At 38.2% G+C, this 17,189-nt stretch overlaps 1 protein-coding gene across 2 annotated transcripts in view; it reads right to left on the bottom strand.

The window, feature by feature from the left end:
• The window catches only part of ACER3 (alkaline ceramidase 3), a 165,082-nt gene that overhangs the window by 50,248 nt on the left and 97,645 nt on the right, over positions 1-17,189 (bottom strand). Inside the window, exons 3-4 of one of the 2 annotated variants that reach the window (XM_017533052.2) lie at positions 14,125-14,298; positions 10,554-10,606 (exon numbers count right to left, since the gene is read on the bottom strand). In XM_017533052.2, the coding sequence (XP_017388541.1) occupies positions 10,554-10,606; positions 14,125-14,298 (227 nt within the window). The remainder of the gene's footprint in view (positions 1-10,553; positions 10,607-14,124; positions 14,299-17,189) is intronic. The other variant, XM_017533053.2, reaches the window with a different exon arrangement.

Raw genomic sequence — 17,189 nt, 5'->3', positions numbered from 1 at the left:
AAAAAAAAAAAAAAAAAAAAAAAGGTTTCAGCTCTTATTTCATTTCTTTTACTAATTCTTTTTACATATTTATCATCAAATTTACTCTGAGTGTATATAGTTTACTGTTTTTGAACAAACAAGGTTATCATCCGAGTGTCTTAACCTAAGCAGCGTGCCTGACTCACTAGTCCTGAAGGGCAGACTTGTCATCGTGCTGCTCGTATCATCTGGTATTATAAACTATGATACTGCACCTCCAGAAAAAAATGATATCCATCATCTACAGGTCCGTAGGTCCTATCGATATTCTTTTGCATCTCCATCCTTCTTATATCATGTTAAATGGAAAAGTGTCCACTAACATACATAAAAAGAGATATTAATGGCCAGGGAAATAATTTTATTAATCCAAGTAAAGTATACCTCTTAAATATAACATTTATTATTATTAGCAATGATAATAATAGTAATAATAATTACAGTCCTTATACGTTAAACTGCAGGCTGGACACTAAGCTAGGTATTGTAGATACCAATCTTACAGAGTCTATTCATCACTAGACACACATTTAATCAATTCTTTAATAGAACATCCACTACATGCCATGTAGTGTGTTAAGAGCTGAGGATACAATTATAAGACACAGTCACTGCCCTCAAGGAGTTCACATTCTAATTAGAGGTTAAGGAATGAAAGCATGATTGAATATAGAGTAAGGACTCCAACAAAAGGGGCACACAGAAGCCAGAGAAGGTGATGACAGGAATGAAATGAAATGGGGTAGTGGAGAAAGACATTCTAGGAAGTAGGAAGAGACCTTATGTAGAGTGAATGATGTATTCTGGTAAATTATTAGAATAATGAAAATAACAGCATTTATACAAGGTCTTAAAGTTAACTGTTTTTAGTCATTATCTCATTTAATTTTTACAGTTCTAAGGTAGGTGCTATTATTGTCTCCATTTCAAGATGAGAACACCGAAGTTGATATAGTTTCAGTAACTTGTCCAAGATCACAGAGGTAATTAGTAGCAGAGCCAGAGTTTCAGCGGACTCCGAAGCATACCCCTCTATTATGTTGCCTCCAAAACCTTTCCCTTGAATCACTTTTAAACATTCAAAACAGCTGGCAGAGAATCATGGTATACTGTAGCTAAATCTACCACAAATTTTATAATATGCAGAATATTAGTCTTTTGTCTTCCTTATTTTTCAGTTTTCATGTGTTAGCAGAATATTACTATAGCCATTTGACATTTCCAGAATTTACTGAGGTAACTAAAGGGCCGGTTTTGCAGGCTTTCTATTTATATATTTAGAGGGTAGGATATTAAAAGATCTACTTTCTCTGTATTATCTCATAGGCTTATCTAAACAGCCTATGAAAGGTAGCTGAAACAGTTGTTATCATTCTTTTATTGAGAGAGTCAACAAATATTTATTAAGCACTTACTAGGTATCTGGCATTATGCTATGCTGAAGACAGAATGGTCCTTAGCCTTATATTGCTTTATAATCTTGCAGTAGAGAAAGACATTAAGCAGTTAATTGCACAAATAAATATTTACTTATAATTATAAGTGCTATAAAGGATAAGCACAGACTACCACAATCATAAAATAGGCGTCCTAACTTAGGGAATCATGGAAACCTTCACTGAAGAAGTGTCACATAAAATAAAACCTGAAAAATGTGCAGAAGTGATTAAGATAAAGCAGGACTGAGGGAAGAGGAGAAGCTAAAGTAGAGGAAACAGCACATGCAAAGGTCCTGTGGTAAGAACAAAATGTGAAGAACAGAAAACCCAACAGTGTTGAAACTTACTTAGTGAGGGGGAGAAGACATATAAAATGAGAGTGAAGAGATAAGGAGCAAACAGATTAGGCAAAATATTTTAGATAGAAAGGAATTCCTAATTTCATCTGAAAAGCAATGGTAAGCCATTGAAAAGGTTTAAACTTGGTCATGGTGTTTTAAAATGTAGGTTTTATTATTATTCAGGTATGGTGTGGCCAATAGATGAAGAGACAATTGCCATTGAAAAGAGAGTCTGTTATTCACACTTCCCAAGATGAGGGGGTAAACCAGGCCATGTCACACATAATCACACAGGGAAGGACTGGGGAGGTCAGGAGGCAGAAGACACAAGGGAAAAGCATGGGTGAGAGCCTTTATTATGGTTTCCATGGGAAAGGCAAGGCAAAGCAGGGTAAAGAGGTTTAGGATTGGCTAGTTTGAATAATTTCAGCAGGCTCTAGAGTATAGGCGCTATCTCTAGTTGTCTGGTACCTGTGATCAATTTAATATAGAGGTGAGGGAGAAACAATTGTAAAGGATGGCTCCAGGTTTTTTGCCTGAACAGTTCAGTGGATGGTAACTGTTTACAGAGATTATGAAAACACCGGCCAGGCATGGTGGCTCACACCTCAAATCCCAGCACTTTGGGAGGTCCAAGTGGGTGGATCATGAGATCAGGAGTTCAAGACCAGTCTGGCCAACATGGTGAGACCCAGTCTCTACTAAAAATACAAAAATTAGCCAGGTACAGTGGCAGGTGCCTGTAATCACAGCTACTCGGGAGGCTGAGGCAGGAGAACTGCTTGAACCTGGGGGAGCAGAGGTTGCAGTGAGCCGAGATTGGGCTACTGCACTCCAGCCTGGGTGACAGGGTGAGACTCCGTCTCAAAAAAAAAAAAAAAAAAAAAAAGAAAAAAAAAAAAAAAAAAAAAAAAAAAAAAAAAAAAAATACAATTTTCAACATTTTGAGTCTGAGGGACATGTGATATAGCCAAGCGGAAATGCCAGTCAGGCAACTAAAAGTACAAATCTGTAGCTCAGAAAAAAGGTCTTGATTCTAGATGTTGGCTGACTGTTTATTTGTTTAAAGGGACAAAATTGAATTGAATGTATGTTTAAAGGGGAGAGATTTTCAAATCTGAGTATGAATATGAAGGTCTGTTTAAATTTTTTATTTTTTAAATTATATAGAGAGACAGGGTCTCACCATGTTGCCTAGGCTGGTCTCAAACTCCTGGGCTCAGATGATCCTCTTGCCTTGGCCTCCCCAAAATGCTGGGATTATAGGTGTGAGCAACCATGCCCAGCCCAAATATGAAAGTCTTATTTTAAAAGCATAACCAACAAAATTATGACTGGTAAAAGAGGAGAGTTCAGGGGAAAATAGGGTATGTGTCTGAAGATGAGTCTGGAGAGGTTGCAGATACCAGATCACAAAGGTTGTGGTTCAAATTTATGAGCTTGAACTATGGGAAATATTAAAATGGTTTAAAAAGTAACAAGCCATCTGGAGAGTGGGAACTATGTTTTACACAGCTTTTACACAGCTCATCCATAACACATGTATAAGGTCTAGCAACGTTGCTCAAAGAATGAAAATGATTAATTTTGTTTGTAGGAAAAGTAGTTCTGCTTCAGTGTGACAAATGGATGCAGGAGGCAGGGACACCAATTAGAAAGCAGTTACAGGAATCTGAGTTAGAGACAATGGTGGAGATGATGGATTAATGTAGTGACCATGGAGACAGGTAGAGATTGATGGATTCAAGAGTTATTATGAAAGTTGAATCAAGAGGTTTTAGTGTTGCAGAGGTGACAAAGTAGGAAAAATTAAAGATGAGTCCCAGGTTTTTGGGCTTTGAGTATAAGGTGATTCCATTTACTGGAACAAGGAGTAAAGGAGAAACAAAGGTAGTATTTATAACTAAAACATTTATTATTTATATGATATGTATATATAATATTTATATTATAAAGTTCAAATTAGCTTATATTACTACCGAACATTTAAGCTATTTGTGTTTCATATTATAAACAAAGTTACAGGTGAACAAACATTTGTCTTTGGTTTTATTTTCTAGGACAAAAGTATTTATTTTTACTTATGAATAATAGATGAATACATTCTTTTTTTACTAGCATTATTTTTTCTAATATCAAATATATCATATGTTTAGAAAAAGTAGAAAAACACCAAGAGAAAAAATTAAGAATTGTTTTAATTTCTCTTTCCCCGGGATTACCAGTAACCATATATATCAGTTAGTGAAAGCAAAAAAGAATTAGTTGAATAAACGAAAAGGAAATCCAGGAGAGGTCTACCAAAAACGCAAGCCTTTTAAATTCCTAACACCATCAATGCAAAACAAAGCCCTAAGATGAGTGAAGGAAACAAAAGAATGCTAAACATGATATCAAAAAATTCAGATCCTAATCTTGTCCCTAAGTTTCTATGTAACTTCTAGTCAAGTCACTTCCACTCTCTATGCCTGTTTTTCCATTTATAAAATCTGTGGATTGGAATCAATTTCAAAAATCTTTTCTACTATTAAAATTCTATGATTCTAAATTGTTCTTTGAATGGAAAATGAAATTGTTAGGGAAATGTAATAATAATCTCTTGTAGCATTGAGTGAATATTTGAGATATTCATTGCTATGAGCAATATTAGCCAGTTCTGGCACAAGATAGGCAGATAACTAAGTTTCATCTGGAATGAAATTTCTCAGAAAGTAAGGGGCAAGGGCTTTAAAATATCTGTGTGGGTGGGAGATGTTATAATGTTGGGCCATAGATTTCAAACTATGCAAGACAGGAAGAGAAGATGTGAGGCAAAATGTACTTCCTTTCAGTAGTTTTTCTATTTATGAAATTGGGATCATATTACATAATGCTTTTATGTCATAACATTTTTCTATGTCAGCAATCTTCAAAATATTATTTTTAAATGACTACAGTGTATTACAACTCAAAGATATATCATAGTATATTTAATAATCTCCCAATTGTTAAATATTTAGATAGTTTAAAAATCTTTATCATGTGAAATACTGTGATAAATACCTTTGTAAAACATCTTTTTCTGTCTCTTATTACTTCCTTAGGATGCAGTCTTAGGAGTATAAGTACTGGGTAAAAGAATATATATACTTTTTCTATTTTAAAAATATTGAAATAATTTCAACTTACAGAAAAACTTAAAGTATAGTACAAAGAACTTTTTCCCCCTGAACCACTTGAGCAAGTTGCTGACAAGTGGTCCCACTAATCTCAAGTACTTTAGTGCATGTTTCCTTCAACCAGAGATATTCACTTGTATTATACGCCTTGACCAAATGGGATTTATCTCAGGAATGCAAGGCTGATTCAACATGCTAGTCAATCAACACAATTAACCATATTAATAGAATAAATGAAAAAAAAATGACCATTTCAAGAGATGCAGAAAGAAACTTTTGAAAATTCTAACACCTTTTAATAATTAAAATACTCAAATACTAGGAATATAAAGGAACTTCTTCAACCTAATCAAGAGCATCTACAATAATCTTCACAACCAACCTTGTAATTAATGGTGAAAGATTGAAAAGCTTTCCCCCTAAAGGAACAAGAGAAGGATATCTGCTCTTTCCAATTCTGTTCAACAGTTACTGGAGGGTCTAGCCAGTGCAATCAGGCAAGAAAAAGAAATAAAAGGCATCCGATTATTAAGGAAAAAGTCAAACTATCTCTATTTGCAGATGGTATGGTCTGTTACACAGAAAACCCTAAGGAATGGACACACAAACCTATTAGAGGTTAAAAACAAAAAGCCAGTTCAGCAGGATTGAATATAAAAAATAAAAGATCAAGATGCAAAAAATCATTGCTATTTCTATACATTAGACAGGAGAAATCTGAAAATGAAATTAAGAAAACAATTCCCTTGACTATAGCATCAAAAAGAATAAAATCCTTATGAATAAATTTAACAAAATAAGTCAAGACTTGCACACTAAGATGATAAAACATTACTTAACAAATTAAAGACTTAATGAGAAGACATCCTGTATTCATGGACTGGAAGACATAATATTAAGATGTCAATACTCCCCAAAGTAATCTATGGATGATTCAACACAATTCCTTCAGAGTTCCAGCTACCTTTTTGTAAAAATTGACAAGCTGATCCTAAAATTTACATGAAAATGCAAGGGATCCAGAGTAGCTAAAACAATCTCAATAAAGAACAACAAACTTGGAATATTCATACTGTCCAATTTCAAAACTTAATACAAATCTACAGTAATCAAGGCTATGTGGTAATAGCTTAAGAATAGATACATAAGTCAATGGAATATAATTGAGAGCTGATAAACTCACACATTCATGATCAGTTGATTTTCAGTAACAGTGCTAAGACAACTCAATAAGGAAATAACAGTCTTTTCAACAAATGGTTTTGGGACAATTAGATATCCAAGTGCTACAGAATGAAGCTAGACCCCTACCTCACACCACCATAAATAATTAACACAAAATGGACCAATACCTAAATGTAAGAGCTATACTCTTAGACAAAAACACAGATATAAATCTTTATGACCTTGGGTTAGGCAATAGTTTTTTTAGCTATGATATACCAAAAATATAAGCAACCAAAGAAAAAAAACAGATAAAATGTACTTCGGCAGAACTGAAAACTATTTTTTGCATCAAAGGACACTACTAAGAAAGTGAAAAGACAGGACATCCATGCTGTAAGCCTGGCAGGCTGCAGGGCCCTGCTTGCTTGTGTCCCATGTGGTAGAATTTGGCATGTATAAGGGGCCTGCCAAGGGCAGGAAGGAACTGGCACCTGACCCTGAGCTGGGTGCTCATGCTTCACTGGAGCTGGATGGAGGAGCAGAGGGTGTGGACGGGCATGAGGTATGGGCATGTCTGCCCCTTTGAGGACCAAGATCATGACCACCACAGAGCAAGCATCCCTGGGGTTCTCAGATAAAAGGTCCAACAGCCACCAAGGATCCAGTCAGGCTCAACAGGCTACTGCATCAGTTCCAGCAGAAGCAGGGCCAGACTGAAGCAGTGACACCACAGACTTGGGGCTCAAGGGGGTGTCTTAATGTCCCACAGCTGCTGTAACAAGTCATGCAGTGACTCAAAATGGCACAAACTGATGACAACTGTGGAGGTCATATGTCCAGAATGGGTCTCACTAGGCTGAAATCAAGGGGCTGACTTCAGAGGAATCCGTTTCTTGCCTTTTCCAGCTTGAAAGGCCCCACTCATGGCTGTCAACTGGGCAGATACTCTGCTCCATGGGCCCGGCCTTACTTACAGGACTCCAAGAACAGTGCCTAAATCATCCTGAGAGCCCCCTGTGGTGTCACCATCACAACAAACGAAGATTTGGGATGCACCATAAACCCAGAAGCCCAGAGATGGAGATAGGAACCATCAGTCACTGCAGGGAACCTTGGGGGTCCCACACACACCTCTACAGGGGTCAGACCCTCAGATCGTCACCATCTTGGGAAGGGGATCAGCAGTTAGCAGAGGACTCTGGATGGCCACAAGGAGCAGCAACGACACGGGTTCCCCCAACCCCCTACCCTGTTCAGCCCCTCACCCCCTGGCACATGGAGGAGGTACCATGCCCCTGCCTCGGGAAGCCTCAAGGGAGACACATGCACCCTCAGGATGCCCAATTGGGGGCTCTCCACTGGAGAGCACTGGCAGAAACTGGTGTCACCATGATAGTTCCAGGAACACCTTATTTGATGTAAAAATGGGTGGCACCACAGTTCTGATAAATCTCTACCTTTTTCCAGGAATTTTCATGAATATTCCATTCCTTGGTTAGAGAAACCCATAAAGGTAGCAGCCCCAAACCCCACTGCATGACGTTCTCTCAAGTACACTTGCACTTCTTTTTCTTGAGTGTGTACCCAGGAGGCAAAGGTTGCAGTAAGCTGAGATTGTACCAGTGCATGCCAGCCTAAGTGACAAGAGCAAAACTCCATCTCAAAAAAAAATAAATAATAAAATAAAAATATTTGACAGGGTTTGGTTTTTCCATTACCACATATAATTTTGATTTGTCCCGTTAGTGATGATTAGCTTGCTTAAGATGTTTTCCACTAGGCTTCAACACTGTAAAGGTATTCTTTCTCCCCTTTTTAAGTATTTTGTGGAGAGGTACTTTGAAACTATGTAAATATACTGTTCAACATCAAACTTTTTCTTTATTCATTTATTCATACTCATGTATTATTTCAATTATACATTATTTATTTATTTATTTATTTAAAACCACCGTGTTGGATAATAATACATCGTTTATTATCTTAGTATGGACTCAGATTTCCCATATTACTCATTGGGTTATATTATAACTATTATAACCCATTACCATTTATTTTGATGCTCAAATTGTCTCCAATTTGGCCAGCAGGAGCCCCTTCAAGTTGGTTTCAGTGTCCTTTTGACGTAGTCCCATAATTTTTTGAGCCATTCCATGTTTTTCTGTCATAAAAAGATGACCTAGGCTGATATTGTCCTTTTTTTTCTGCCCCAGCCCTTGGAATCAGCCCTGGTTTCTTTTAAAGAAGAATCATTTTTAGAAAACAAGATCCGAATGTTAGGTTCTTTGGCTTTGGAGTTCCCTGTTCCCAGATCCTCTCATGGAGAGAGCTTAAGAATATATATACATACATGTGTATTAAAATATTTAAGTATGTATACACATATATATAATATATACATAGGCATATCACATATATTTTCACATCTATATTTATGTCTATTATATATGTATGTATTGAACATATGAGTTTGCCCTGTTAAGTCGAATTTCAATTTGTTACCACAGAGTTCATTCTACTTTTCATCTTTTCCGTATTTGCGACTCTGTTCTCTAACAGTAAGAAAACTGGCTCCCACTCTCCTTAATATATTTATTTATTTGATTAATTACCCTGTGTGTAACAAGGATTCCATTGCTACCTCTCCTTCTCCTAAGCAATGCCCTTCTCACTCAGTTAAGGCTCCAACACTTGGTACTGGGCTGCTGCACCTCCGCTTAGATGGCCTGTTGACTCTGCTTATGCTCTCAGATCCTGCACTGGGCCACTCTGCCATGGAGAAGTCACCCTCACCTTCCCAAGGTACCAAAACATGGCACAAAGCTGTCCTCATTATGTGACACTCTCCCTATCCCACTCAGATTCCAACCACATGTCAAATGACCTCCTCCACTTATGAGGACACCCTCCTTATTCCTCATTGAGCTGTCCCCTTTGCATGAATACCTTTCGACCCTGATCTCTAATACACTGTCCTGGGCTACCTTGATGTGCAAGTACCCTCCTCACTCCTAATTAGGCTCTGACATCCTACACTGGACTATATCCCTATGTTGACACTCTCTTTACCTGGCTCAAGTGCCAGTGTTCTGGGATGGATGGTCCCCACCTCATGTGTCTATCTATAAGCCACACGCAGGTTTTGACACTCCAATGTGGCTACTGAGCACTTGAAATAAGCCTAATTGAACTAAAATATATTGCAGGTATAAAATATAACCAGATGTAAGAATATGAAATACTTTATTCATAAATTTTTATATTGATGATATATACTGAAGTAATATTTTAGATATACTGGATTAAATAAAATATATTATTAAATTAATTTCACCAATTTCTGTGTGCTCTTTTCAGTGTAGCTACTAGAAAAATTTAAATTACAATATAGCTCACATTTTATTTCTATTACTGTTTTAGAAGTTTCTGGATTAGTGATGAGGAATCAAGAGATCAAAAGATTGAGGACTTGACATACATGCCCTCCACAGAATAAGGATGGAAACTAAAAATCTTTGGCTAGCTCTACAGGGGAGTCCAATCTTTTGGCTTCCCTGAGCCACACATAAAATGAACACTAACGATAGCTGATGAGCTTAAAAAAAAAAACAACCCTCATAATGTTTTAAGAAAGTTTACGAATTTGTATTGGGCCACATTCAAAGCCATCCTGGGTCACATGCAGCCCAAAGGTTAAACAAGCTTGCTCTAAAGTCTTGCTGCCTAGAGGGACCCAGACCATTCAAACGAATGCCATAGAGACATGAAAGAATGCAGGTGTCTCGGAATAAGAATATATTGTTCTGGGCCAGGCGCGGTGGCTCACGCCTGTAATCCCAGCACTTTGGGAGGCCGAGGCGGGTGGATCACGAGGTCAAGAGATCGAGACCATCCTGGTCAACATGGTGAAACCCCGTCTCTACTAAAAATACAAAAAATCAGCTGGGCATGGTGGCGCGTGCCTGTAATCCCAGCTACTCAGGAGACTGAGGCAGGAGAATTGCCTGAACCCAGGAGGCGGAGGTTGCGGTGAGCCGAGATCGCGCCATTGCACTCCAGCCTGGGTAACAAGAGCGAAACTCTGTCTCAAAAAAAAAAAAAAAAAAAAAAAAGAATATATTGTTCTGGTGAATTGATTATGTCTGTTTAAGATGTCTCCACATGACTCTACTCTCTAATCCTGCTCTCAATTGTATATGCCTGCACAGAGATGGTCAGAAAGCCCTATACTATTTGTACTTGTTTTCTTTATGGACTCACCTGCTTATTTCTCTACTTCACTTAGTCAATTTGGATCCTCAGACTTGAAGTAAAAAACTCCAGAGATGATAAATCCCATCTTTTAGCCATAGTTATGTGCTTTTCTCAAATCTGAATTACCTCTGAATTAAAAGAAATAAGTATTTGTCAATTTTGTCATTACTAACCTGCATTTCATATTTCAGAGTCATGTGGAAGCACCAGGATCCCATTCCTACCACTGAAATTAAAACAAACAAATAAAAAAACAATTAGCATGAAATTCTTTGTGGGTGGCCAAAGCGACTTGAGAAGATAATAAGACATTACAGCACTGAGTTAAGGATAACGAATGTTATAAAGTCTAGTGGCAAGATATAGCTGACTCCTGAGTAACTGCTGTAATTGATGAAATTTGGGTGTAGAAAAGAAGTACAATATACGTTCTCTTAAATTCCCTCTACTAAGTGACTTACTAGACTAAAAATATTCCATTATTTCTGTAAAATATATTATATGATGCTCAGAATAAGTTTGTTTTTTTTTTCTTTTTTTAAGACGGAGTTTGCTCTTGTTGCCCAGTCTGGAGTACAATGGCACAATCTTAGCTCACCACAACCTCTGCCTCCTGGGTTCAAGCGATTCTCCTGCCTCAGCCTCCTGAGTAGCTGGGATTACAGGCATGTGCCACCACACCTAGCTAACTTTGTATTTTTAGTAGAGACAGGGTTTCTCAATGTTGATCAGGCTGGTCTCGAACTCCTGACCTCAGGTGATTCACCCGCCTTGGCTTCCCAAAGTGCTGGGATTACAAGTGTGAGCCACCATGCCCAACCTTCTCAGAATAAAATTTAATGCTCATAGCTGGTTAGCTACTCCTTTGCACTTCCGATCCAAATGGCTAAGGTGTATGCTTACTAAGAGCTGGTCAGTTTGTTCCTGAACCTGTTGATACCACTGTATTTGCTTATCAGAACTATGACTGCAGGAAGAGTTGTTTCTCCAAGAACTATTTAAAATGCTTAAAATAGACTCAATAAAAATGAGTTGCTGGCTGGGTGTGGTGGCTCATGCTTGTAATCCCAGCACTTTGGGAGGCTGAGGCAGATCACCTGAGATCAGGAGTTCAAGACCAGCCTGGCCAACATCGTGAAAACCTGCCTCTCCTAAAAATACAAAAATTAGCCAGGCGTGGTGGCAGGTGCCTTGTAATCCCAGCTACTCAGGAGGCTGAGGCAGGAGAATCATTTGAACCCAGAAGAAGGAGGTTGCAGTGAGCTGAGACTGTACCATTGCACTCCAGTCTGGGTGACAAGAGCAAAACTCTGTCTCAAAAAAAATATATATATATATATATATTGTTGAATTAGGTGTGACTGGATATCTATTACAGACTGGGAAAAATAGTAAAAATCTAAAAAGATTCTGTAGGCAGGGCACATTGGCTCAGGCCTGTAATCCAGCACTTTGGGAGGCTAAGGCTGAAGGATTGCTTGAATGCGGGAATTCATGACCAGCCTAGGCAACAGAGCAAGACCTTATCTCTGTTAATACATAAAAAAAAAATAATAAATCAAAAAAATAAAAAGATTCGGTGTTCATGTCCTAAGTTCTTCCCAAGTGCCTCCATTTTATATAAACTATTTTCATTTTAGGGCTTTATGTTTGTTTTTAAGGCAAAAAAGAGTAAGTAGAACTAAAATTAGGGTCTCTCATTCAAAGGTCATGCCCTATGTTAAATAATTGTCAAAGATTATATACAATAATATGTTTTAACAAAAATAAAACTTCAGGCCATATGCAGTTGCTCACACTTGTAATCCCAGCACTTTGGAGGCTGAGGCAGGCAGATCACTTGAGGTCAGGAGTTTGAGATCAGCCTAGTCAACATGGTGAAACCCCATCTCTGCTAAAAATACAAAAATTAGCCAAGCATGGTGGTAAACAACTGTAGTCCCAGATATTCAGGAGGCTGAGGCCAAAGGATCACTTGAACCTGGGAGATGGAGGTTGCAGTGAGCGGAGATTGTGCCACTGCACTCCTGCCTGGGTGACAGAGTGAAACTCTGTCTCAAAAACAAAACAATAAAAATTAAAAACGAAACTTCATGTATATATGTATTCAACAATTCTATGCTTCAATATATCAAAGGTTTAATATCCGAAATTTAAAAAAATTCTATGCTTCAGCTTAAAAAAATTAACTGACCAAGTATCAGTCCGTATAACATCTAATAAAGCTTTTTTTTCTGATTCCATTTAGTTCAGAATTTACTGAGCATATCCTATTTGCCAAATTCAATTATAGATGCTGAGGTACAAAGATAAGATCCAGTCATTGGCCTTAATGAACATACAGTCTAATAAAAGAGACAGGCAGATAAACAGACGGTACCAGTACATGGAGATATGTGTTCAGTACCATGGAAGCACAGAAGAGGAAAGCTTGTGAAGGAAATCCAAGAAGGCAAGCATGATGGTATAGATTAAACTTAAGGATACATCGGATTTAGCCCAACAAACATGGTAAGTAGGGGTGTCATTAAATAATTTGCATGAAGCCACCTGAGAAAAATTTCAAACTATATGTTATTCTTGCCTTTAAAAAAAATCACTATATAAATTGTTATTACATAATTTTTACTACTCAAAATGAAAAGAGAGAAATAAGATGGTTATTGCACTTATCTCATTAGAGAAATAAGGAAGTGGGGTGGTTCGTGTCTTTTTTCCCAAAAAAAGTAATTAGAAAGAACAAAGGTAAATACATTATTCAATGTAAAGGAAAAAAAAAACAGCTTAAGTTATTTAAAGTCACACCGTAACAACACACTATAAAGTAAAAAAAAGTGAAATGGGATGATTATTCATCTTGAAAGGTAGAATGGCCTTATTCAAGGACTGTTTTCATCAAAATCTTTTCAAAATATTCTCTTGCTACTGTTAAATTATATAGCATGAAAAGTCTGATTATTTTCCCTGCTTTTGCTCACAGAACCATTAAATGTACTTTTTAGACATCTCTACAATTTATTTCCTTTCAACAATGTGGGTAACACATAAAAGAGTATTCTGATGGAAAATCTATTCTGGTGGCTACTAGGTTTACTCTTCCCTTTTCTTTGCTATTTTCCTTTCTTTTAAAAAGTACTCTCCCACAACTGACATTTCTAGACATTTAGAGTCCGAAAACATGTAAAGAACAGCAGTCTCTATGCAATATTTTATATCTTGCCCCTTTAAAGCAAACCACCAAGTTTTGCTGAAGTTTATAAGGTTTATTGAGATATAATTTACATAAAATTCATTTGAAGTATACAATTCAACTGTTTTCGGTATATTCAGAGTTGTGCAGACATCATCACCTCAACCCAATTTTAGAACATTTTCATCGCCCCCAAAAGAAAGCCTATACCCATTAACAGCCACTTTCCATTTTCTCTCAACCCCTCCAGTCCTGGGCAATCATTAATCTACTTTGTCTCTACAGATTTGCCTGTTGGGGATATTTCATATACATGGAATCATACATCATACAGTCTTATGTCTAGCTTCTTTCCCTTAAGCATAATATTTTCAAGGTTCATTTATGTCATAACATGCATCAGTGATTCATCCTTTTTATGGATGCATAATAATATTCCATTATATGAACATATCATATTTTACGTATCCATTCATCAGGTAGACATTTCTATGTAACTGAATGTTTGTATGCCTGTCTCCCCAACTCCCCAATTCATATGTTGAAGCTCTTACCCCTAATGTGATGATATCTGGAGGTGAGACCTTTGGAGGTGATGAGGTCATGTGGGAGTGGCGTCCCCAGGATGGGATTAGTGCCCTTACAAGAGGAAGAGACTGAAGCTTGCTTCTCTTTCCACAGCACAAACAGAGGGAAGGCCATGTGAGACACAGTAAGAAAGTGACCATCTACAAGGCAGGAAGGAGACGTTTTTTGGTTTTGGTTCCTCACCAGGAACCAAATTAAATTCCACCTTGTTCTTGGACTTCCCAGCCTCCAGAGTTGTGAGAAATAAATGTCTGTTGCTTAAGCCACCCAGTCTATGATATTTTGTTATGGCAGCCCAAGCTAAGAAAGACATTTAGAGCTAGGCATGGTGCCTCACGGCTGTAATCCCAGCACTTCGGGAGGCCAAGGTGGGTGGATCATGAGGTCAAGAGATCGAGACCACCCTGGCCAACATGGTGAAACCCTGTCTCTGCTAAAAATACAAAAATTAGCCAGGCATGGTGGCATGCACCTGTAGTCCCAGCTACTCAGGAGGCTGAGGCAGGAGAATCGCTTGAACCTGGGAGGCAGAGGTTGCAGTGAGCTGAGATCACGCCGCTGCACTCCAGCCTGGCGACAGAGCAAGACTCTGTCACAAAAAAGGAAGAAAAAAAAAAGAAAGACCCAAGTTTTGTTTCTACATTTTGGCTATTATGAATAGTGGTGCTGTGAAGACTCATATTCAAGTTTTTATGTGGACATATGTTTTTATTTCATTCATTCATATATACTTCAGAGTGAAATTTCTGGGTCACATGGTTTAGTATTTTGAGGAAGTGTTCTTCAGAGTATCGGTACCATCTTATATTCCTATCAGCAATATACTAATTTCTCCATCTCTTGCCAATATTTATCACTGGCTGTCTTTGTGATTACAGCCATCCTAGTGGATTTGAAATGGTATTTCATTATGATTTGGATCGGTATTTCCTTAATGAGGACCCCATTTGTTTTTAACAAACATCTACTGTGCACTTAATGCTCCAAGCATTTCCACTGGGATAAGCAAAGCATTTCCACTGGGATAAGTGAGTGTACAAGAGAAATATGGTTCCTGTCTCAGAACTTCAAACCATTAAAAATGCAAAAAGGGGCCAGGTATGGTGGTTCACACCTGTAATCCCAGGACTTTGGGAGGCCAAGGTGGGCAGATCCCATGAGCTCAGGAGTTCGAAACCAGCCTGGGCAACATGGAGAAACTTTGTCTCTACAAAACATACAGAAGGTTAATTGGGCATGCTGGCATAGTCCTGTAGTCATAGCTACTTGGGAGGCTGAGGTCGGAGAATCACTTGAGCCTGGAAGGTCGAGGCTGCAGTTAGCCATGACTGTGCCACTGCACTCCAGCCTGGGTGACAGAGTGAGATCTTGTCAAAACAAAAAAACCAAAAACAAAAACAAAAACAAAAAAACCCAAAGAAAACAACAAAAAACCACCAAAAAGGAAAGTTATAGAGCTATGAGAATCTATGCAAAGAGTAATGTTATTACCTTGTCTAGGGGGTCAACAGAGGGCTGTTTGGGGAAGTAACACTTAGGCTAAAATCTGAATAATAAATTAAAATTAACCAGATGAAATAATTTTTCTTTTTTAAATGAGGCCAGGTGCGGTGGCTCACACCGGTAATCCTAGCACTTTGGGAGGTCAAGGTGGGTGGATTACCTGAGGTCAGGAGTTCAAAACCAGCCTGGCCAACACAGTGAGAACCCATCTCTACCAAAAATCCAAAAATTAGCCAGGTGTCACAGTGCACGCCTGTAGTCCCAGCTACTCGGAGGCTGAGGCTGGAGAATTGCTTTAACCTAAGAGACAGAGGGTTGCAGTGAGCCGAGATGGCACCACTGCACTCCAGCCTGGGCAGCAGAGCAAGACTCCTNAAAAAAAGGATAGTTCTATGTAGAGGAGTCATCTAGAATAAAACAAAGTGCATTTGAAGAACTAAAAGAGCTTAGCTTAAACCATGAACAACTTGGTGTAGGGATCCAATGATGAAACTGGCAGACATGATTTATAGAAACTAGATTAAGAAGAACTTTTAAAGCCATGTTAAAATCTGATTCAGATTTGGAATTTATCCTGAGGAGAAAGAACAGTTGTTAAAAAACTACACATACACGCTGGGTGTAGTGGTTCATGCATGTAATCCCAGCACTTTTGGAGGCCAAGGTGGGCGGATCACGAGGTCAGGAAATCAAGACATCCTTGCTAACATGGTGAAACCCCGTCTCTACTAAAAATACAAAAAAATTAGCCAGGCATGGTTGGTGGGCACCTGTAGTCCCAGCTACTAGGGAGGCTGAGGCAGGAGAATCACTTGAAACTGGGAAGTGGAGGTTGTGGCGAGCCAAGATCGCACCACTGCATTCCAGCCTGGGCAATGGAGCGAGACTCCAATCTCAAAAAAAGAAAAAAAAAAAAAAAACTACACATACACATAGGAACTAATATAATAAGTTTTGCATTTAAAAAATACCACTCTGGCTACAAGGCAAGAAAATGTCTAAAGACTAGTTTTCCAATTTTGATAGCAAAAATATTTTAAAGGAACCCCAATATGTATATTTATTTGTAAACTGTTTTAAACTGTATACACATTCTGTGTATACAGAGTGTGGTGCTAAGATACTATCCACACTTTAAAACACATAAAATATATTTTTCAAAAATGAGGTAAATAAGGCCTGGCGTGGTGGCTCACACCTGTAATCCCAGCACTTTGGGAGGCCAAGGTAGGCAGATCACTGAGATTAGGAGTTCGAGATCAGCCTAGCTAACATGGCGAAACTCTTTCTTTACTAAAAATACAAAAATCAGCTGAGCGTGGTGGCACATGCCTCTAATTCCAGCTACTTGGGAGGCTGAGGCAGGAGAATCACTTGAACCCAGGAGGCAGAGGGTACAGTGAGCCAAGATGCTGCTATTGCACTCCAGTCTGGGCAACGAGCAAGACTCCATCTAAAAAAAAGAAAAAAAAAAAAAAAAAAGAGGTAAAGAAGTAACTATATAAAAATAGAAGTTTTTTGTCTTGTT

The sequence above is a fragment of the Cebus imitator genome, unplaced genomic scaffold, assembly GCF_001604975.1.
Source record: "Cebus imitator isolate Cc_AM_T3 unplaced genomic scaffold, Cebus_imitator-1.0 Scaffold79, whole genome shotgun sequence".
Lineage (NCBI taxonomy): Eukaryota > Metazoa > Chordata > Mammalia > Primates > Cebidae > Cebus > Cebus imitator.
The sequence above is the reverse complement of the archived record's forward strand: the minus strand, read 5'-3'. Positions and strand labels throughout refer to the sequence as shown.